The following is a 22,955-nucleotide window of genomic DNA, read 5'->3' as shown; positions in this document are numbered from 1 at the left end:
GCCCTAGTTACCTTCGCGCGTGCCCAGCATAGGCGTCGCGAGCCGCAGTTACGCGGGCGGGCGCGCGTTCCCTCTGGGCTCCTCAGCGCCTACAGCGCTTAGCCCTCTCCGCCCCCCCCCCCCTGCGCGGGGCAACTGCACGCTGCCCTCTCGCGGCGGCGCTTTTTACAAAGGGGCAAAACCACTAAGGACCCAAAACGCAGGGGAGTAGAAGGGAGTGCGACCAAGGAGCGGGGGCAGGAGGGCACGACTCTGTATCCGGGGCAGTGGCGGTGGTGGTTGGCCTTGCGCGAGCGAGTGTGGGAAGGTGGAGAGGTCAAACCACCACCCCCCGGCCTCCGGCGTCCTTTGGTTTGGTCGGGTTCAGTCAGACAAACGACGCGCGCGCACCTTCCCCCCATGCCAGGGTCCCGTGGCCGTACCTGGCGCCTGCGGCTGAGGGTCGCTGCTGCTGCTGCTGGTGAGGTGGCTGCGGGCTGCCGCTTTCCTCGCTTCCTCGCTTGCCCGGCCTCTCCTTCTCCCATCCCCGCTCCCGCCGCCCGTTGTCAGCGCGCGCAGCAGCCCCTGAGAGCTCCTGAACCACAAGCTCTGACCGCGGCCGCCGCTCGCCTTTATTGCCCAGGCAGGAGCTGCCGGGCCCCGGAACGTGAATAGCCGCGCCTTCTCATGTTTCCCCTCTGGCCAGCTCAGCCCTCGAACATCCTCCCCCTGCCGTATCCAGCTTCCCGGGCAGCTCCGGCTTGGAAAGCCCGCGGCGGTGTCTGTCAAGGGGACGGCGAGGGGGGGGGGGAGGAGCGGGCCCAGGCTCGGCCTGCCTTCGTCTGCTCCTGCTTAGTGGAGGGCAAGATGCACCTGAAGGCCCTAAGAAGAACCCGGGGCGTAAGAAGCAAGTTAAGGTCAGCCTTGTCTTCTAGGAAAACCAGAGGGCTGGAAGTAGCCTGGAGACATCTCAGAGGTTGCAGATCCAGTGAGAAGTAAGTTAAATGCCCCATGTATAGAATTGCAGTCTAAATCCATTGTGCTCACCCGGATTTATTTCTGAGTAAACATGCTTTGGTTTGTAAAGTGACTATCCCAGGTCTCCACATTTGTGTAAGAAGCCCCATTGGATATGCTGGGACTAAGCTCTGAATAAACACATGCAGTATCTGGATGGGGATGGCGTTGCCAGAGAGAAGCCCTTGTCACCAACAGCACCATCCTAAACATGTTCAGAAGTGAGTGCCAGGATGCTCAATGAGACTTGCTCCTGGTTAAATGTTTGCATAGGGTCCACAGCCTGCGTGGTCTTGTCGCTTCCTTGGAAGAAGCTGGAGAAAGAGAAAATCACTTCTAGATGCTTGGGAAAATTATGGCTGCTTCTGTGCAGGTGACTCCCAAGTCTTAAAAGAATAAACACGATTCTGCACTTTTCTTCCTCTTTTGCTCTTTTGCTTTCCCATTAGCCAATCACTTCTTGATACATAACTCGATACACAACTTCTTTTTTCGTAAACCATAATGAATTGTATCTATTTGTGCTACAAAGATCAATCTACATCCCTGCAGGTGTGCCTGAAACTGATGCTTTTCCATTGGCAGCTGAAGACTTTTTGACAAGTCCTTGGAAGGGATTTAATCTCTTGTAAGCGATATGTCAGTCATATCCTGTATTGCTGCTGTTGTGTTTGTGCCTGAAGCAGGAATGTTTTGTTAAGTCAATGCTGGCTTGTATTTTAAAGGGTTTTAGATGCTGCTGTTACGCTCTACTGTTTTATTTCGTTTTTATGATTTGTAACCTGCCCAGAGAACACCCAGGAAAGGGCAGACTTCTAAATGAATCCAGCAAGTCCATGTGTATTTTGAGCTACGATTGTTTTAGGCAGCAACATAGCCTATTATCCATGTGCAATATATAGCAGTTTCTTCCTCTTACCAGGAATTACTTGAGGTTCAAAAGGGGGGGGGTACACAAAAGGGCATTGGGGGAAGAGAGAAGAGCCTAACTGCACAAATATGCTAAACATATTTCAAAATGTGCTTTTAAAGTTTCTGTTTATTAGAAGTATTTGTTAGTCCCAAGCAATGGATGACCATTCTCTGCATCAACACTAAATTAAATGCTAATAAACCATTTATCACCTGAAGAACAATTTCACCATGCTTCATACCACCTAACAAAGCAAGGTAGAGAACAGGTTGCAGTTCTGTGTAGACTTGCGTGTGCTCCACAGGATCGGGCAGCAAGTGGATTTCAAAGGCACAGTTACTGCCTCACACCCACTTTAAATTCTAAGCTTACATACAATTCAGTGTTGCTCCAAAGGAGCACTGCACACATATGTTCCTGCCCTCATCAAGATAAGAAATATTGCCCCAGGGTATGGTCTGTGCTGAGGCCACACAGATGCACTAATTCTGCTGAAGCCTGTGCCTGGATACTTTAACAACAAAAGATGAAGCGTTGTGCTGAGTAGCAGGAGCTGGGCATGTATGTTTGGGTGTCATAAACAGTGGAGTCAAAAGAAGATGAAATGCAGAAAAGTACAGATAGTGATAATTACATTATTATCTGTGACCATTTACCCAAAAAAAGTCATCAACAGCCCAGAAAACCCTAGTAAGCTAATTAACACATGCAGCTTTCTTAGTAGTCTGCAATCTTGGAAAATGGCCCCAACACCAGCAGCAGTAGCAGTTTTGCAGAAACTTAGGGGGGGGGAATCACTTATATGATTAATTGAAACTGCAGTTGTATACTCAGCTTAACCAAGAATAAGCACCACAGAATTCTTTGTGGTTTACATCTGAGTAAATATAGGATAGGATTGTGTTGCTATGCTTTGGAAGACATGATTTGATAAATTGTTGCTGACTGGTTTTGCCTCATTTATTCTGTTGTTTTATTGGATTTGGTGTTGTTTTATGTTTTAAGTATTGTAAATAAGATTGCAAGTTAATATTGAAAAGCAGGTGGTTGTTGGTGTTTAAATGTAAAATAAACACATGGCTGGAGCAGGTTAACCAAGCCATCTATGCCAACTTTGCTCTGTCCTGAAAAAAGAGGGAAATGTTTCAGTGTGACATAGAATGTATACTCAGTGGAGAACAACATGATCTCAAATATTTATTCAGTACCATTTATATTTACATAGTATTGTTAGTGTACATTTTGATTAAAGATAAAAGAATTTTAAAAAAATCTTCTAAAAATAAAAAGAATTAAAAAAAAAATCTTCTAAAAATGGCACAAAGTAGTGCCAGGCTGGGAAGTGGGAAACGGAATTGTGTGTGTTCTTTGCTAGTGATGGCATCAACACATGCCAGTAGGTGCTTCTGATAAATTGTGCAACCATATATATATATAGAGAGAGAGAGTATGTGTATAGAAATGCTCCTTTGGCTTAAAGCTGAGTTTTCCCAGTTGCAGAACTTATAGCACTATCTTAAAGCATGCATGTTCAGAAATACGTGCTGCTGAGTTCAGTGAGATTTAGGTTTCAACCCTATATACTGGACGCAATGGGGTTTCACTTCTGAATACACTGATTCATGGCATTGCACCACAATCCTAATGCCACTTACCTGGGAGTAGGCGCTATTGAATTCAATGGAACTTACATATGGCCTAAATTTAGAATTGCAGATTTATTCTCTGTCAACAGAAGAGAACCTCCTCTGGACAGTGCCCAGCGACTTAGTAAATGTTTAACATTTCCCATGCCAAACCATATAAGGCTGAACTAAGTTGGTTGTATTTAGTACCCATTGAAATCGATGGGATTTAATCATGACCAAAATGTCCCATCCATCTGAATGGAAATTAAGTGCACCTAACTTCATCAAGGTCCAGCCCACAGTCTGGACTTTTTAATCCTGATTTTTTTCTTAAATGAGATGAAACTCTTTAAGGCTGACTCTATAAATGTTGCGAAGAGAGAAATATTACATTAAACAATAACTGGCTTTTTAAGGGCTTATTTAGGACAAATGCCGCATTCAAAAAAAAAACCCCACCATGCACAAGTTGACTGTAATATATTTAACAAGGTACATAATGTACATTTGCCTCTTCTTCCCACACAGTCTCTCCTCTGCCAATATCTCAGTTATTGGTCTATTATTACTTTCAATCCTAATTAATACCTTAGGGCTTGTTGGCAGTAGTCAGGTATTTCAACGCTATGTTCTATAACCTTACAAATGTGCTGAAGTAAGCAGAAGTTAGGAAAGTGAGGTCCAGGACAGAAGATCATTAGGACTCTTGTCAGATACAAGAGTGCCAAATACAGGCTATAGCTTGAGGCCATGGCTCAAAGTGAAGGGCAAATAACACATACAGATAGAAGCACGATCGGAATGTGGCATTAGCTAAACAAGGTGTCTAACTTGCCACTGATAGATGCTACGGAACACGCTAACGCTGACTTTGTTAGCAGCCGCTTTGAAAGCCTGGTGTTAGACATCTTGGGAACACTCTCCTTGAATACTTTCTCAGCAGACACCAGTTCCAGTTCAATCTAGTTGCACTTTGTTGCATGCGGCAGTGGCCGTGGCTGGGGGTGCACATCCCCATGTGCACCAGACACATCTATCAGGGTACAAGAGGGCAAGGGATAGGATATGAGTCAACACATTAGCCACACAGATCCATTTCCCTTGTGGGAAATGATGGATTTCTTTTCCAAATGCCAAAGTTTATTGCCTTTTCGTGTGACGACTGTTTTCCGAAGAACATGAGGACATCCTGAATCAAGCCAGTGACCCATCAGGTCCAGCACTTCTGTTCTCACAGAGGCCAACCAGATGTCTGTGGGACACTTGTCAGCAGGTCCTGAGAACAGCAGCACTCTGCCCACCTGGGATTCCCAGCAACTAGCATAATGCCTCTGGCAGCGGAGATGGAACACAACCATCACAGCCAGTAGCCATTGATACTCCGTCGTAAAAGGAGTTACGTTATTCTGCTCTCCATTTCTATAATGTATTTCATCTAGGGTGCGATCCACAACAACACTGTATGGACAGTTGCCTCCTTGACCACCAAGGCACCAAACGGCCAGCCATATTTGTTGCAACAGCATCCAACTCTGAACAGTGGGTTTACCCTGAGGATGCACGCAAGTTGCTTAAGGCCACCACAAAAAAATGTTCTCTTTTGTTCTGCCATATTTTTAAGTCAATGAACTGGGTGGTTTCTCAGGGACAAAAATGTGGTCTCAGGGACCACAAAGTGCCCTTCATTTAAAAACAACAGTGGGTTTATTTTTGAACCTGAGACCTGCACCTCCCTACCTTGTTGGTTAAAACCGATCGCTTCTGCTGAAACCACAGGAATAGTACTAGAATGAACTCGGCCAAAGAGCTGGTTTATGGCTGTAGTACTTCCTTGTGTGGTGCACAGTTGATCATCCTGTCTCATGTGAAATTTTGTTGTGATCAGACAGATTCATAGTGAATATATCAATAACTATGAAACGTAACAGGCAAGAATGGAACCTCCAGAAGCAGGTGCAGTATCTCTGATTACCAAATGCTGGAGACAAGGAACAAGGAATGGCTATCAGCATCTTGCACAAATTGTGAGCATCTGTGGGGTATCTTGGTTGCTTGCTTCTGCCAAAGCAAGGGTGCTGTGCTGGAACAATCTTTGGACTGAGCCAATTGGGCAATTGTTACCTTCTTAAACTATACTGTCTCCTCATTATAAAAGCCAAGACAGAGCTCTATGTACTGGCAGCCTTTGTCTCTCTATTCATGGTTTCAAAAGAAATAAATTCTGCCACCTAGATTGCATCTCTGAGACTGAATTGGGAAATACAACCCTGCTGCCACACTTGGTAGACAAGCTGTACAGACGGGGAACAAATTAAATTGAACCATCTCACTGCCTGGCTGGAAAAACTAAGAAATGAAAAGAAAAATCCAACTTCTGGAAAGCAAGGCTGTTTGGGGTGGGGTGGGGATGTACTCTGTGGGGAAAGCCCTGCCAAAGACACCGAGAGAAGAGCAGGAGATCTTGGCACCAAGGCAGCACCATCCATGCCTTTAATGTAGTGAGGTCTACCAAAGAATCACATGTAAAATATCTCATTCTTTCTTACACACACACACACACACACACACACACACACACACACACACACACAGTTTCCATATTCCATTCCTTAGATCAGAATCTGGAGGAAAAAAAGTTGTTAATGAAAACAAGGTTAACTCCTGTTTCTATTTTCAGAGCTTGTTTAACATTCAGCATGGGATACAGAATGCAAGGCTTTGTGTTTTTAATTAAGGCTCCTTACCCTAAACTTCTGAAACGTAAATCAGCTGCTCTTAGCTAGAGAGCTGGCTCCTAACTCTGGTCCAGCCATGCTTCGTCCTCTCTCCAGGCGGGGGGGGGGGAATATGACAACAAGCAGCTGCTTCTTCAGAATCTGCAAGAGGTTAGCAGAAAGCAATCCATACTCAAATATCAGCTGTGTGTGCTGAGGTCATGTATAAATGGAAAGGGTTGAAGCTGAAGTTTCGGAAGGGAGGTCAAACCTATTGCAATAGACCCAAAATCAAAGTTCATGATGAATCCACCTGCACAACCCCTGTTGGGATGAATGAAGGGAGTACAGAAAGATAATGTAAAATTATAGGAGAGAAAAAAAGATGAGTGCAACAAGGAGTTAAAGACTAAAAGAAGATGGAGATTTTGTAATCAGATGAGATAACGAATTACCAAGAAACATTATTATCTGAGTGGATTCAGATGTCAGATAGAGCATGTTTCAAAACGAGATCGTGTTTCCTTGGGATTCGCTGTTAAGGAAAACTTTAAAACAGAGACAAGATCTGTAAATGCTTCCAAATATTGAGGTTAGGGGGGCATTGTAAACCGTGTAATGCTATTACTGACTGAAAAGAGCAATGAATCAGTTTTATAAGCATTCTGTCATTAGTGATGCAATCCTTAAATATGTACTTATTTCCCTCTTGTTGCTAGCCAGATTGGTTATTACAGAGATAATGCTATTAGCCTCACAGCAGATTCAGTCAGATTAATTTGCTACAAGCCATTGGTCACCACAAACATACAGATGTACCAACCATCATCCAGTAAGTAACAAAATCTTCTCACTATTTTTTAAAAAATGAAACCGTCTCAAGAATCTCTTCCAGAAACCTATCCCCAGAGGAAATAGGCATGAAACAATACACTGCATAGTGAACAATATCTCCCACATTTCTCTGTCCAGAGTTATAACTTGCAGGTATTCCAGAGTATCTCCCCTCTAAATATACTGTGGGGATAGCCTGAAGTCTCAAAGGAGTAAATACTTTCCTCATCACATCAACAAATAATTTTTAAAGATAGACTGGAGGACCATAATTAGATTTAACAGAACAATGCTAACAGAATGGTGAGAACGGCTTAGTTTGAAGATAACATCTAGCTAACAAAAAAAGCTGCATTCTTTAGCTTTATTTTTAATACACAGTTTCTCCAGAATTTCAGACCAAGAATCTTTCCTGTTATGATGCGTTAATACGCTTTTTTTGCTGTTGTGGAATGTTTTCGGCACATTTATGTGAGAAAGCGATATTAAAAGTAAAAATAAAATAAATCCCGTATGGCAGGTGTGAAGAACCTCCGTTCGCGGGGCCGAAATCTCTAGGCCTCTCTCTACCGCCATCAGGACTCTCATTGACTAGACCATGCTGCCTTTCCCCCAGCCACTCAAGTGCCCTTTGGGGAAAGGAACTAGGCATCTTTCTCCTTCATGCCTCACAAAGTCCAAATTGCCGAGACTCTGAAATCAATACTTCCTTCTTGATATTTCAACTTTGTTCTGAGAGGGCTTTGCGAGCGAACGCTCTGATCCCAGTAAAGAAGAGAGGAGTCTGTTAAGGGCTCGGTTGAGGGCTGCTGCGCTGGAGACAGTTGCCGGCTGATGTCATTGATGTATGGCACTAGTTTCCTGGTGTTGCATGGTATTCCATCTCTTTGACATACTGCCTTCTGCTTGCCATCTTTCCCTCATTTCCTGCGGTTTGTTTGGCTTTCCTCTTTGCTTTGGTTTTCATTCATACTTCTCTTCCCATATAAAGCACTGGTGATATTTAATGAACTCTTTCACCTGATGAATTGGGCATTATGTGGCCTAACGGTGGCAAGTCCACTTGGCAAGTGTACCACACAGATCAAGGCCAAAGTATGAGGTTGCGCCGGTCTAGTGTGCAAGGATGTACCTATGTAACCCCCATGTTTGGTAGATCAATGCCTAAAGAAGAACCACTTGGATTCAAAAGTTGCCAAGGTCTACTTGTTCCAATGAGAGATAACTTTCACACACACCCAACTCTACTTGTACGGAGGGGTTTACAGTAACTCAGGAAAAAATATTCCCTCAGGGCGTACAGGCTGATGTTTGGCTGCTTGAGGCAAAGAACAAGATGGCATCCCTTTCCTCATTCCACACACAGAAGCTGACCAGAATGACAGCTAATCTTACTTCAATGCTGAAAACAAGGAGCTGATTTAGTAAGACCATTGGTCCATATAGTTCGGTATTGTCTACACTGACTGGTAGCAGCACTCCAGGGTTTCAGGCAGAGGACCCTCCCAACCCTGCTTGGGAGAACCAGCGATTGAACCCGGAGCATGGGCAAAGCGAATGTTCGCAACTGAGCTATGGCTTTTCCCCACTGATGGTGGGAAGAAGAAGAAGAAGAAGAGTTTGGATTTGATATCCCGCCTTTCACTCCCCTTCAGGAGTCTCAAAGCGGCTAACATTCTCCTTTCCCTTCCTCCCCCACAACAAACACTCTGTGAGGTGAGTGGGGCTGAGAGACTTCACAGAAGTGTGACTGGCCCAAGGTCACCCAGCAGCTGCATGTGGAGGAGCGGAGACAATGTTGTCCACCAAACCCGAGGACAGCAGGCTAGCTTAAAGTAGGGTTGCCATATTTCAGAAAGTGAAAATCCGGACAGAAAAGTTGGCAAAGTTGTTGAGATATTTTTTAGTTCTGCCCAAAGTTGCTGAGCCTTTTCTTTTGCAAAATCGCAAAAAATGAATATTTTGGAGCTATTTATGAGGTAACGCCATATGTCTGGATTTTCCAGGACATTTCCTTCTGCCGATTTCTGCCAGGACACTACTTGTAACCAAACAATTTAAGCCCTGTGTTGCAAACAAAAGTCAGTAATATCCAAGGCAACACGATGACCAAATACAATGATACGGTATCAATATACATAAGGACACTGCTTGTAGCTGCAGTATTCCGGATATGTCCAGACGTATGCCAACTCTAGTCTGAAGGTCACAGGGCTACCTTCTCCTGAGGAGAGCTGTAGCCACTCTCTCTCTGCACCATCCACCGCTTGCTGCCCCTGTGTCAGCCACCTCACTCTGCCTGATAGTTCATCTGGTTGAAGTGAAAGGAAGAACAGGTATGCGAGAGAGGGATGAGACATGTTCTGGGATCATGGAACTGCAAGAAAATTATCTATGCAATTAAAGGGTGAAAGTGTAGAAAGTGCACTTTTAAAAGTTGTGTGAAAGAGATTGTTTTATGAAAGCCAGTGGCCTCCCCGCCCCCCGCCCCCCCCAAATTAGCAAATTGTCAAATCTGGCTGATTTGATAGACCCATCTCCTTACCTGATGAAGTGTTCTGCTAACACGGTTTGCTAGTAGAAAGCACATAAACACCAACCTTAAGAGGTAAAATGCCAAACTTTAAGTATGTGGTTCTTCAAATAGTACTCAAAATCTGCTACAGTTATTGAGCTGAACTGCATAGCATTTCATTTAAACGCAATATTTTGTCAGTCCTGGTAACCGAAACTGAGAGTGCCACCTATTGGTAATGCTGGGGAATTGCAAATGGAGCTAAGAGAGCCTTGAAGTCAACTCAAGAAACAGGCAACCAACCTGCTCCTTATGCAGTCCTAGAAGTTTCAGGTCAGGTCCCCCCACCCCATTTCAAAACACTTCTTTTTTTCCATTTCAAAACATGCTTTGAAATGAAACAGAACTATGAGTATGTGATGTTTCAACACAATGACACTCCATAAATAAGAGTACCATACCTACACATAGCTTGCATTCATACCATGGGTATGGAACTGTAGCTTACCCCTAACAAACAGAACAGCCTAGAGTGAGGTGGCTGACACAGGGGCAGCAAGCGGTGGACGGTGCAGAGAGAGAGTGAGTGGCTACAGCTCTCCTCGGGAGCAGGTAGCCTTGTGACCTTCAGGCTAGAGTTGCCATACGTCTGGACATATCCGGAATACTGCAGCTACAAGCAGTGTCCTGGCAGAAATCGGCAGAAGGAAATGTCCTGTATGGCGTTTCCTCAGAAATAGCTCCAAAACATTCATTTTTTGTGATTTTGCAAAAAAAAAAAAAAAAAAAAAAAGGTCAGCAACTTTGGGCAGAACTGAAAAATATCTCAACAATTCTGCCAACCTTTCTGTCCAGATTTTCACTTTCTGAAATATGGCAATCCTACTTTAAGCTAGCCTGCTGTCCTCGGGTTTGGTGGACAACATTGGCCCACCATCAGTGGGAAAGAGCCATAGCTCAGTTGCGAACATCTGCTTTGCCCACGTTCCGGGTTCAATCCCTGGCATCTCCCAAAAAAGCTCCAGGGAAGGAGAGTCTACCACCTTCCAAGGGAGTCCATTCCACTGTCAAACAGCTCTTACTGCCAGAAAGTTCTTCCTGATGTTTAGTTGGAATCTCCTTTCTTGTGATTTGAAGCTGTTGGTACTGGTCCTAATCTACAGAGCAGAAGGAAACAAGCTTACTCCATCCTCCATATGACAGGCCTTTAGATATTTGAAGATGGCTATCATATCTCCTCTCAGCCTCTTCTTTACCAGGCTAAACATACTGTACCCAGTTCCCTCAACTAGGCTGTGTATACAGCACACCTTTAAAGCACCCTCCCATAGAATCTTGGGATCTGTAGTTTACCCCTAACAAACTTCCTTGGAGGTTTTCAAGCAGAGGTTGGATGGCCATCTGTCATGGATGCTTTTACTAGGGATTCCTGCATTGCAGGGGGTCGAACTAGATGACTCTCAGGGTCCCTTCCAACTCTACAATTCTTTAATTCTGTGATTCAAAGCTGCCCAAGTGTTTGAGGCCAAGTTCCTGTGTAAATACTAGGAAAGAATATCTACAAACATCATTTCCCTCCCCTCTCATGTTTGTGTTCCCCAACAGGGTGAGGATAACACAAAAGTGAATTGTCCTTTGAGGAATTAAAATGGAAACAGTACCATAACAGCAACTTAGGAAACTCATAAGTAAGAGGATATTGGACTGATTGAAATGGACAATGAACACATTCTCTGCCGCACACTATTTTTCTATTAGATGCAGAAGGAGCAGTGGCAGCCTGAGGGTCCATTCATTATATATGTAACACTTCTGCAGTGGAATCGTTTTCACGCCAGCTGAACGATACTTTAGAGCTAGTTGTTTGCATCCCATCTGCTGACTTCTAACATTAAAATGACTTTTGCTGTAAAATGGGGGTGGGCAGGTAGCTGGTAGGAGGCAAGACCCAGACTCCACATTTTAAGGGTTGGAAAACTAGATGGGAAATTAAAAATGCTCACATGCACATGCAACTAGGATCTGGACCACACTACTGCTGCTGCCATGAATTTTCAGACTTTCTCCTCTAGAAAACTGAATTAAGACACATTGTCGGAAAGGTACTGCTGAATTTACTCTCGTGGCCTCAGCGGACTGGGACTGGCTACCCTGTAGGATGGCCTATGCTTTGATCCTTGGTTGCCACTGGGAGCACCATAGCAATGAGAGCTCAATTTATGCCATTGAAGGGGAGCCATGAGGTGCCTGCAAAGATGCCTTTAGTGGTTCACATGGGCCGGTGACCACATTAGTAGAAGCCAGCTACCAGAGAACTCTGTGCAGATTCAACCATCATATCTATATCTTGGATCCCCCTTTGCACGAGTTACCTGATTGCAGCGGTGGCCAAATTCAAATCTTAATGACTGCAGTTTATTCACAACTTTATTGGCAGAACTTTCCTCAAAACAGAACAATAACATCAAAGATGCATCCAACAAATTCTTGAAAAGAACTTTAAACAGGATTGAGATCAAAACTCTATCTCTCCCCTGTCCCAGACGCCTCCACAGCCTGAGGCCGTGTGCTCCTGAAGAACTTCATTATTTACATCCTACTTCCACGGAGCCTGGGAACAAAGACTCCAACCCACTACCCTTCCAAGATGGCGAACTTGCAATTTAATAGCCTCCCATGTGATCTAAAGTTAAATACCTCATCAGAGATACCAGAGAACAATAACAGTTGATTATCAACCTGCCTAGGAGTTTAGAGAGCTCCTATTGTTTTTCTCACTGGTGAGAGCCAGTGTGGTGTAGTGGTTAAGACCTTGGGCTAGTCTCGTAATCTGGGGAACCGGGTTCGCATCTCCGCTCCTCCACATGCAGCTGCTGGGTGACCTTGGGCTAGTCACACTTTTCTGAAGTCTCTCAGTCCCACTCACCTCACAGAGTGTGTGTTGTGGGAGAGGAAGGGAAAGGAGAATGTTAGCCGCTTTGAGACTCCTTCGGGTAGTGATAAAGCAGGATATCAAATCCAAACTCCTCTTTAGCTTCAATGACATCTCCCAGTTAAACCCTTTCAGCAATACACATATGCATTCTCCATTTCACTGCCAATTAAGCAATTATACTTAACATAGCACTGCCAGAGCTGGTGTGCCAAGCAGACCTTGCTTGAGAAGGCCAAAGCTTTTTCCACACTGGGTGACCCACCCCCCATGCAGATCCGATGCAGAAAGTGTTTGCTTAATAAAATAAGGTGCTTTCACAAATCCACTTTTGAATGCATATATTGGGTCACCTTGTGGTGACTTTTCCATCTCAAAAAAAGGTCACGTGGACTAACTGCCCCTCTCGCCGTGCATCCATTATGCTTCCTTTGAGTGCGAAGCTTTCTTCATAAGGCTCTTCTAGGAATAACCTAAGATTAATAAATCTGTTACCTGATGCAGAGCTCTCATGTGCGGGATTCCTGGGACCTTTGGAGAAGAAGGAGATTTGTACAATTGACTACAGTCTTTGTTTTCTCTTGTTTTTGTTTTTAAAAAAACACACAGAAAAGATGAAACACACAAGTTACTTGTATTTCATGTAAATTTGGATAAAACATCTGCGTTGCCAAAAATAACAGCAGGAGCTGGCAAGGAACTGTCTAGCAAAAGGGTGTCTGGCACAGAACAAAGAAGTAAAACTAGAACAAATACTAACACAGAGCGTAACCCACAAGGCTCCCTCGCTTACATAAAATAGGCATCTGTTCTGACCCATCAAGCTTTAAGATAGGGTTTGATTAAAAAGTGAAGGTGACCGGGGGTGGGGGGTGGGGGCGGAATCAGCTTGTTAAGAGTAGCCTATTAAAATGGGACAGACAGATTCCTTCCAGGAGAAGTGCTAGTATGCTGCCTTCAGCATCTTGATAAGAACGGCACAGTGCTGAGTGGTGTAGAACATTATAGCCTAGCCAGAGCTGTAAAATATAATTGGTGAGTCTTTATCTTTCTTCTTGGTGAGAAATTCTATACAGTGCCGGAGGAATGACAACAGAAATGATTCCCGTTAGTCTGCTAGGTTTGGGCCAAAAAATTCTCCTGGCCTAATTCCACAAGGGGTTTTGGGGGGGGTTATTTTTTAAAGTGTGTGTATGTGTGTAATGAGGCTAACCTAGGGTTTGGCCCTTGAAAGGTAAAAGGCAGGTCACCAAAGCCCTAGAGTGGGGTTGGGCTGTCTGAGCCATAAGTGTGGCTGAGCCACACAATCTCTCTCCCGCTCTGCTATTCCCGAATCCAGGGGAGTGTGCAGAAAAGCTTAAGAGATGACAGACAAGGAGACCGCAGCTTTTCGGCTGGGGAGCAGTTTGCTTTCCAAATCTTGGAAGTCAACTATGAAAACAGCCAGCGCAGAAATGTTGAGCTGGGCTGGGGCAAGCGGCTTCAGGATTGCCACCACGGTTGGCAAGAGATGTGACATGATGTCACCCTAACTACTATTTCTGTTATTTGAAAGACAAAGAGCTTAATTGAAGTGAAAAAAGGGTTTGTGCCAGCCGAGCGCTTTCCAGATTATTATATTGGTAGGAGTGGGAAAAGCAAGGGAGTTGAAATGCCTGCAGACAGCGAAGGCAGTAGGAAAGCACCTTCGAACCAGAAAGAAAGAGCAGCAGAAATAGCCAGTGAGGCAGACAGAACAGAAGGTGTAGGCAGAGGAAGGGTGGAATAAGCAAGGAATAGACAAATACATATAGTCTCTCTCTCTCTCTCTCTCTCTCTCTCTCTCTCTCTCTCTGGCTTACTGAAATGTTGAGGGGTAGTCTAGTGGTCTTGATTGATTAATGATTATAATATCAAGAATTGCCTCATCTATGCCACACTTTCAACATAAAGTTCCCAGGGCAGTTTACAAAACATAATGTCATTTTTTTAAAAAAGCATTAGTTGCAAAAATAATAATGAATCATCAATTTAAGAGCAGCATTTGAGTAGCAGCTTTTTAAAAGGCTTTGTGAAACAAAAAGTGTCTTAGTTGGAACAGGAAAAATAACATAATAGGCCTTCAGGAGAGAGGAATATTAAAGGTGGGACAATGAAGGAGGCCTTCTCTCTCTCTCCCGTCTTCCCACACCTCTTATCAGATTATGGGGGCTACCCTAAGGCAAACCTCCACAAATGACCTCATTACACAGATTAATTTGTGCATCACATATAAAGTACCACAGGCAGAGCTTTTAATTCATTTCCTCTCACCTCACCCAAAACACAGGATCAATGGACACAGTTCACATCAGAGGCGAATTTAGGGCAGCCCATCCAGCTCTGCTGCACTGGATCAGGGCACTGCAACTATGACGTAGTGAACTGAACAAAATAGAAATCAAGAGGTGGATTGGGGAATTTTGGCCTCGCGCAGGGCGCCACTGAAATCTGAAAAACCAAAGTCCGCTCCTGTTCACGTGTTCAGCCATGATACAGTAATGAAGCAATGAGGTGTGATGTGCAGGCATGTGAGAATCAGCCATCATTGTTGTGATACCCATTGGCAGATGCCTATCATTCTGATAATTGTGCAGTCATAAAAAAAAAGAGGAAACCAGTTTCTTTACTGCTGCTTCTATTTTTTATTTTTTTTAAAGATCACCTACACATACTAGTGCTTTTAAACCTACCACATGCCCGTGAGGATGTCTGAATTTCTATTCAAGGACCCTATTTCCTGAGATAAAGAAAGATGAAATGTTAAAATGGTTAGTATACATACACATCTGATATTTCCTTAACAAGAGCAAGATAAAACAGTGTGTAAGTGGGTCATAACATATTTTCATACGCTTGAACTTTAAGGGGAAATGAATATAAAGCTCACATTTCAGTGCCTATTTGAGCATCCTGGGACAATTGATTAGTTGATAATGAGTGTCTGTCATCAAGTAATAAATCACACAAGCAGGAAGTGATAAAAGAAAGGCTTTCTTGTCTGCTGACAGACATTTGTGGTGAAAGCTCAAGTATTTCTCTTCAGTTCAAAGGAGGGAAAGTCCTCTCTGTTAACTCTCTTCCTAAAGTGCTATAGTATTTCCCTAGGAGAATGGTTTTGTGAATGGTAAAGATATCGCCCACCCCCCCACCCCCAGCTTCTTAATGAAAGAAGGCTTAGTGGTTTTGACATCTACTGGGGTTTTGTTGATTTACACTCACCAAGAAACTGACCCAAGCAAATTGGAAAAGATACCAAACGCATTCTGAAAGCCTCAACTCTTGAGAATAAAATGAATGTTGCCAACCACCTGCCAACTAGAATTTAGATTTGAAAAATAAACTTAAAGAAAAATCAGAGGACAGAACTGCTCCAAGACATTTTGATGCTATAGATAGAAAATAAAAATGGTGTCACCACTGATGATAGTCAAATAATAAACTGAGTAATGAACTCTGTCCCCTTAAAGGTATTCCCAAGATCTGCAGTCTGAGGTGGGCTGCCTCACGACGTGAAATGGTAGGGCCGGCCCTGGAAAGGAGTGCAGAATCCTGTAAGCATTCTGATAACAATCCAAAAAGAATGTTTTAGTTTATGAAAAAAATAAAAATGGAAGCAGCAGAGATTGCTTTATAAGGTTATTTATGGTTTATTATCCCATGCAATATGTAGGATAAAGCTACTGCCTACTGGGGCTCTCAGTGTCCACGGTGATGCAGACTGCTCCCAGAGAGGCTTACAAATGAATAAAAATAGCACAGTCCCTGTCCTGCATCAACAGGCGCCATATCAGGAACACAGACTTTGGGCATATCTACAACACAGACAAAGTGTCTAACAACCACTCACCTGAAGCAATTCTGGAAACTGGGGGGAGAACTAGGGATTTTCAAGAAAGAATTCTAAAGATTCTCTCTGCTTCCCATGGTACTGGGGGGGGGGGGGAGCCATGATAGAATGGTAAAATAACACAGGGTGCATTTGTACTGTAGATGTGCTTTGAGTCAGAAGAGGGAAACGACAACGAGAGAGTTCCAACGGGAAAGCCTAAAATACTTGTTTGTTGTATTCTTCTCATTTAGTGAATCTAGTTGGGAGTTTTAACACTTGATCTTCTAATCATGTTCATAACGTGACTCTAATCCAATTAAGTGATTTCTTTAGCGCTGCTAGAACTAAAGTGATATTTGGGGAAGTCTTGGAAGCATGTGGACAATTCCGTCTGTTTGAAGTACTTGTGCATTTCCAGATGTGAAGCTGGGGCATGCGGTGTATGCCGTCCTCTCTGGAGATTTGTAAGCACTCAAACAAGCAAAGCCATAATGACAGAATGATTAGACAGGTTTAGCAAGAAAAGAATTGCTCGAGACGCCCAGGAATGAGGCTACAACCACACACAGTAAGGGAAAACATCTTTATTATATGCCCATCACACGCACGCGCGCACACACACACACACACACACACACACACACACACACACAGAGTTGTGGAGAGGCAATGTTCTTAAACTTACATTTTTTGGTGCAACTTTAGATAAAGTAAAAAAAAAAAAAGGACTAAAAGAGGGACTGAAAAAATAGTATGGTAAATTAAATTAAGGGATTTTTCCAAATTTTGTTCCCTATTTACTTCTTGTGTTAATTCTGATCAGATGTAAATCAGCCGTAAAAATAACCCAAATGCACATTTCTGAGGCATTCTAATCCAGTGTCTGCCCACTCTGAGCTTGCAGGCTGCAGCACTAAAAAGGAAAGTTCAGAGGACGTGGTGAAAACTGTGTTTGGAGTTTCAGCCGTACTTTGCTTTCTCTGTAGCTAGAGCCAGCCTTCGGATGTTTGCTATGCAACCAGCTGCTGCTTCCTGAAGCGTTTCGTCCGTGGAGCCTGCCATACCCAGCAGAAGCTTGTTAAAAAATAACAACATGCAAGAGAAAGAAAAATGAAATGAGAAGGAGCTCCAAACCAAAACCATTATACCGAAAATAAATTATTTTAAAATAACATGCCTAGAGAAACATATCCAGTAATGAATGAAAATAGCCATATGTTCTGCAGCTCTGGAACGGAGTTTGCAAGGCTGGATTCTCAAAAGAATCCATCCACAGAACGAAAGGTGGCCAAAAGGATAACAGAGTTCCAAAAAGGGCTAAACAGATGTATTTAAGATAAGCATATCAATGGTTGTTAGGCAGAAAACACAGGCTATTTCTCAGAAAGGTTGTTTGAAGCAAAGAGTGACCCCCCCCCTTATTAAATGTCATGATTGAAACATCCAGATATTGTCACTGGTCGAAGAATGGATTTGGGGTGAGATAATTCATTAGCATGACCCAGTGTGACTGCTCTTATGTTTGTTCCACAAAATTATTCACAAAGATAAAGCTGATTCCAGGGTCAGAGTCTTCCAACAGCTGAATTTTATTGCCATGCCATGTATCACTTTTTCCTAAGTGGAGATAAATTTCCACTTAGGAAAACTATTTTGTTATGCATGTATCGTGACATGTTATTTTCTGCTGAAGGCACACAGATGGGGTAGCCAGTACAGAAAGGGGCTGTCAAATTTTGTGTAGCCATATCAGAAAACAACTCACATCTACATGGGCATTAATTGCCGTGTAGGCAAAAGCTCAGTAGCATGTGGAGTGCCCATAAGGGCAGAAATGAGATGTGAGGCTCAACAAAAGGCTGACACTAAAATGCTGCTCTGTCCCAGCTCCACATCACTGGCTGCTGATGGTGGTGATGGAGAAATACGAGGAAACAGGAAGAGTAAGTCTGCTATTAATTATTATTTGATTATTATTACTATTGTATTAGGCTTGTTAGTTGCTTGCTACCCAATGTCTCCAAGTGACTTACAATGCATTATGTTACATTATGTTAAATGTTAGGGGGTGGGGGTGGGAATTCAAGATGGGACTGTTCTTTTCAGCAGAAACCTAAAACCTTTAAGCTCATAGATGCTTAGGATAGGAAATGCCAACCACTGCATTGGTGAATTTCCCTAAAACTTGATGTTATACAGTCAGTGGAAAAAATATTAGTCGGTTTTGCAGGTGCAAACATTCAGGGTTGTGATTTCAGATAAATTCTTTTAAAAACTGTGGCCTGTCATCAGTTTTCTGACAACCAACAGCCCAATTTTTCTTTTACGGTGTGATCAGCCAAATCCAGCTCCTCGCCCCCCGCTGCCCATGGAAATACTCTTAGTACAGAATCAACCACATGGCAGTATGCCTACTTAAAATCTATGCTCGCCACCAATAAAAGGTTGTTGCAATTTTGCGGCAGCTAGCCTGTGACACAACTGCTTAAACATTTATCTTAAAGGAGCTACACAGAACCTCGCATTTTGAAAAGCTTCCCAAACTTTTAATGTAGCCTCGGGTATTTTGAAGTCACATAGCCTTAATTAAAACCCTTTTTCTTCTCAGCCTGCAGCCCTGAGTATTTTGAATCCACCCAAACAACATTGAAATGAACCACAAAAAAATCTGTTATCACTCAGCCCTTGTGCATATTTTTCATACAGCTCCAGTATTACATAAAATTATGAACTGCTGAATATAAAAGCAGAAATTGAACACAGACTTAAGACCTATATTCTACCTTTCACTAACCTTCCAGTGGTTGGGAAACACGGATCACAGCTGCACACATATGGTACATGCTAATGCAGATCAAAGCATTTCATACTTCAGGAAGTATTTGTGTTAGACTAATGCACTGAATAAGCCATCTTGCCAGTCACCCCTCACCCTCTGACCTCTCAATGTAACTTGTAAAAACATTTCATTTTCTTGCTTGAATTCCATTTAAAAATAATAATAAAAAATACTAGGTTTCTACATATAAAGCACAAAATCCACAGAATCACATAACTCCCAAGGTAGGATTTTGCAACATGGTCAGCGACTACACCAACTCAGAAGAGCAAGAGCAGGATTTTGCCTTAATCCAAAGCACCATTTTCAGACTTGCCCATATACCGTATTTTTTGCTCTATAAGACGCACCGGACCACAAGGCGCACATAGTTTTTGGAGGAGGAAAACAAGAAAAAAAATATTCTGAATCCCAGAAGCCAGAACAGCAAGAGGGATCGTTCTTCCCGCTGCCCTGAAGAGGCTTTGCGTTGCTATCCCAGAAGCCAGAACAGCCAGAAGGATCGCTGCACAGCGAAAGCAGCGACCCCTCTTGCTGTTCTGGCTTCTGGGATAGCTGCGCAGCCTGCATTCGCTCCATAAGACGCACACACATATCCCCTTACTTTTTAGGAGGGAAAAAGTGTGTCTTATAGAGCAAAAAATACGGTAATTAAAAGACACGGTGCATTTATATAAATTTAATAAATAAAATAAAATAAAATTAGAGTCTGTTACCAGGGTGTAGCACCTAAATTGCCACACCTAGCTGAGTTCACAGACAAGGCCAACACACTCAGCAGAGAAGTCATTGTATATTGCTAAAAGAGCAGCATTTCGGGATAGTGTTATAGAGCATGGGGCACCAGCAAATGATCACACAGTTCTGCCCCAGGCTGAGAGTTCAATCAAATATTCCACTTGCTCTATAGACAAACTGGGCCTGTCTATTCCAGTGCACTTGGTTTATACACCAACTGAACGTTCTTGCTCTCAAGCCTCAAGGGAAATATTGCCACATTGTGGCTTGGGAAGGAATTTTTATATAAGCAGATGCCTGGAGGTTCTGGAGCTTTTATCTTTCCTTAAGACAAAAAACCCCATAATCACCAGGAAATCTGTTTACGCAAGAATTCCTTCCCGATCCACAACATGCTAATAATATCTTGCTGAAAGCAAGAATACCTAGTGTCTGATTTTCAGAGAGGAGGCCATCTTCAGACAATCAGTTTCCCTGGTAATTACCAAGTGATACATTTAACACATGCCGGGTTTCATTATCTGTTGATGGGCATGGCTAGCATTAGAGGGAAATGCACTTCTTAAATACAATGGAGTGCTGTGACTGAAAAGTGATCTGTGACATGTCTGCACAGTATGACAACTGTTGGCATACATTATGAATGAACACTATGGTGTGAGAATTAGTCTGCAAATCATGCTTCTGTGGACCACTCAAAGGCCGCTAATTTCTGTAACAGTTATCAAAAATAAAATTAACGTACAGTGGTACCTCTAGTTACGAACTTACCGTATTTTTCGCCCTATAGGGCGCACCGGCCCATAGGGCGCACCTAGTTGTTGTTTTTTTTTTGGGGGGGGGGGGAATAAAGAAAAAAATATTATTTCCCTCCCAGCCCCCAGAACAGGCTGCTATCCGCAAGCCTTGGGAGAACCCGCCCCAGCGCACCCCAGGCTTCGGGATGCAGGCTGCTATCCGCAAGCCTAGGGAGCCCGGCGGGAACTCCCGCGGGCTCCCAAGGCTTGTGGATAGCTTCCTGAAGCCTGGAGAGCGAGAGGGGTCGGTGCGCATTCGCCCCATAGGACGCACATTTTTAGAGGGGAAAAAGTGCGTCCTATAGGGCGAAAAATACGGTAATTTGTTCCGGAGGTCTGTTCTTAAACTGAGACTGTTCTTAACTAGAGGTGTGCTTTCTTAACTAGGGGCAAAGTTCTCAACTCAAGTAACTCTTCCAGGTTAGCGGAGTTTGTAACCTGAAGTGTTTGTAACCTGAGGCGTTTGTAACTTGAGGTACCACTGTAGTCCCAAAGTTAGGGCCCAACCTAGATAACAAGGAGAGAACTGGAACTTTAGTCACTGACATCAGTGAACAGGGGAGAAGACTCAGATGTTTCTGTGCTTTATCAATTGATAGCAAAGGCATAGCGCTTGCCTAGGAAATGACTGCATTGCTCAGCTCTGCTTCTCTATATCCTTTGTGTTTACTGACATGCTTTCCGCCACAAAACTCCTAAAATGTCACCCCCTATTTATGTTTCTTTCCATGAACTGCAATTCTGATCAACTCTAATTGCAACATGTTCCCTCAGGCATGCAGCAATTTTCCTGCAAACCTTGCAGATGAGTTAAAGGCATAAGTATTCCATGTGCCAGATTCAAAACCAAAAATATGCATGCACATAGTGTACATAGGGTGGTTTCAATAAAGCCTTAAGTATGGCATTTTTAAAAATAGGCTATTTACAATGTTCACAGCAGATCTTCTGCCTTCCTCAGTGATGAACCCCAAAATAATTTTCACAGTAGAAGTCCTTTGGATGATTTTGACTTGGTAACCAATTGATTAAACCAGATTCCTATGACTAAAACAGCATTTGTGAGTGCCTCTTCCCAGGGAAGTCCCTCTAAAACTATTGCTTTATCCTTTGTTTCTTTCATGATTCTTTACCCTTCTGGAGCCACTTCACATCTTTGTGTGTGTGTGTGTGTGTGTTTTTAAAGATGTTTTAAGTCTGCACCTAAAAATATAAAACATGGGCATGACAAATTTGTGTATCCTTACACTTGGCAAGCCTCCTGTTCTAACGAGGATGTGAGTCACAATTCCCACTAGCAAAGTCATCACACGATCAGTTCCATTATACTGGCGTATAATTGATAGTTTTAAAAAGACATTTCATAAAAAGTCTCACTGAAAACATAAACCGCAAGATGGCATTCAGCTTGTTTGGGACAGTATGGCCACGGGCAATACCATGCAAACAGGAGAGCAACTCTGCCATTTTTTGTAAGTCTGGCAAAATAAACAAACAAGGGTTTCATTAAAAATAAATAAATCTTGGGCTGATTCATTTAGATTCTACAAACACGCTCAACACACATGCATACAAGAAGGCGTATTTTTGTTTAAATGCATACAAACCCCATGTGCTTTGGGGGAAATGTATACCAAAATACTGTAAATTGTAGTGTGTGTGTGTGTGTGTGTGTGTGTGTGTGTGTGTGTGTGTAAAACAGATTGGGGCTGAGACAGGGCAGAACAGACTTACAAATACACACTGAAAAAAGACTGATCCATTCCTACATCAGAAGTGCAAAGGCAGTAGCTGAACCACATGTGGGGAGGTGTCTATGTGGGCCCAACTCTCTCAAGAGGTCCATTGCCAAAGAAGCTTTCAAAATAAAACTTCTAATGTTTTTTTGGGAAATGTGTTTTACCCTTCTCTGAAATAAACTGCAATCATACCTAGTAATAGAGAGCAACATAAATACTGATCTTAGCTTGCAATATATTTATTTAACTTAATGTCATCATGGCTGCTTCATTTCACTATCACAATGGCAGGGTATTGTTTCTGAGTGATGCTAGAAATTACTGGTGACACTTTTCTATTCCAGTTTAGTGTTTTGCTTTTTCCACATACTATTTTATGAAACGATGTCAGATTCCTTGTACTGTGATCTTCTAATTAGCAAAAGGAGAGGAATAGTAGCCATTCTCCAAAAGAACATTT

The 22,955-nt window shown here is 43.1% G+C and overlaps 2 protein-coding genes and 1 long non-coding RNA gene across 9 annotated transcripts in view; all 3 read right to left on the bottom strand.

Moving 5' to 3' along the window:
• MKX (mohawk homeobox) overlaps positions 1–578 on the bottom strand; it is a 63,720-nt gene extending 63,142 nt beyond the window's left edge. For both annotated transcript variants that reach the window (XM_083467573.1, XM_083467575.1), the window contains exon 1: positions 423–578. The gene's annotated coding sequence lies outside the window, so the exon portion shown is untranslated. The remainder of the gene's footprint in view (positions 1–422) is intronic.
• The window catches only part of LOC310689714, a 172,121-nt gene that overhangs the window by 63,142 nt on the left and 86,024 nt on the right, over positions 1–22,955 (bottom strand). The window lies entirely within an intron of this gene.
• Positions 16,951–22,955, bottom strand: part of ODAD2 (outer dynein arm docking complex subunit 2) — a 90,855-nt gene continuing 84,850 nt past the window's right edge. For all 6 annotated transcript variants that reach the window (XM_083467385.1, XM_083467383.1, XM_083467386.1 and 3 more), the window contains one exon: positions 16,951–17,456. In XM_083467385.1, coding sequence (XP_083323511.1) covers positions 17,343–17,456 — 114 coding nt within the window. In that variant the 3' untranslated portion in view covers positions 16,951–17,342. The remainder of the gene's footprint in view (positions 17,457–22,955) is intronic.

Source organism: Podarcis liolepis (genome assembly GCF_965112155.1).
Source record: "Podarcis liolepis genome assembly, chromosome: 12".
NCBI classification, from domain to species: Eukaryota; Metazoa; Chordata; class Lepidosauria; order Squamata; family Lacertidae; genus Podarcis; species Podarcis liolepis.
This window is presented reverse-complemented; position numbering and strand designations above follow the sequence as displayed.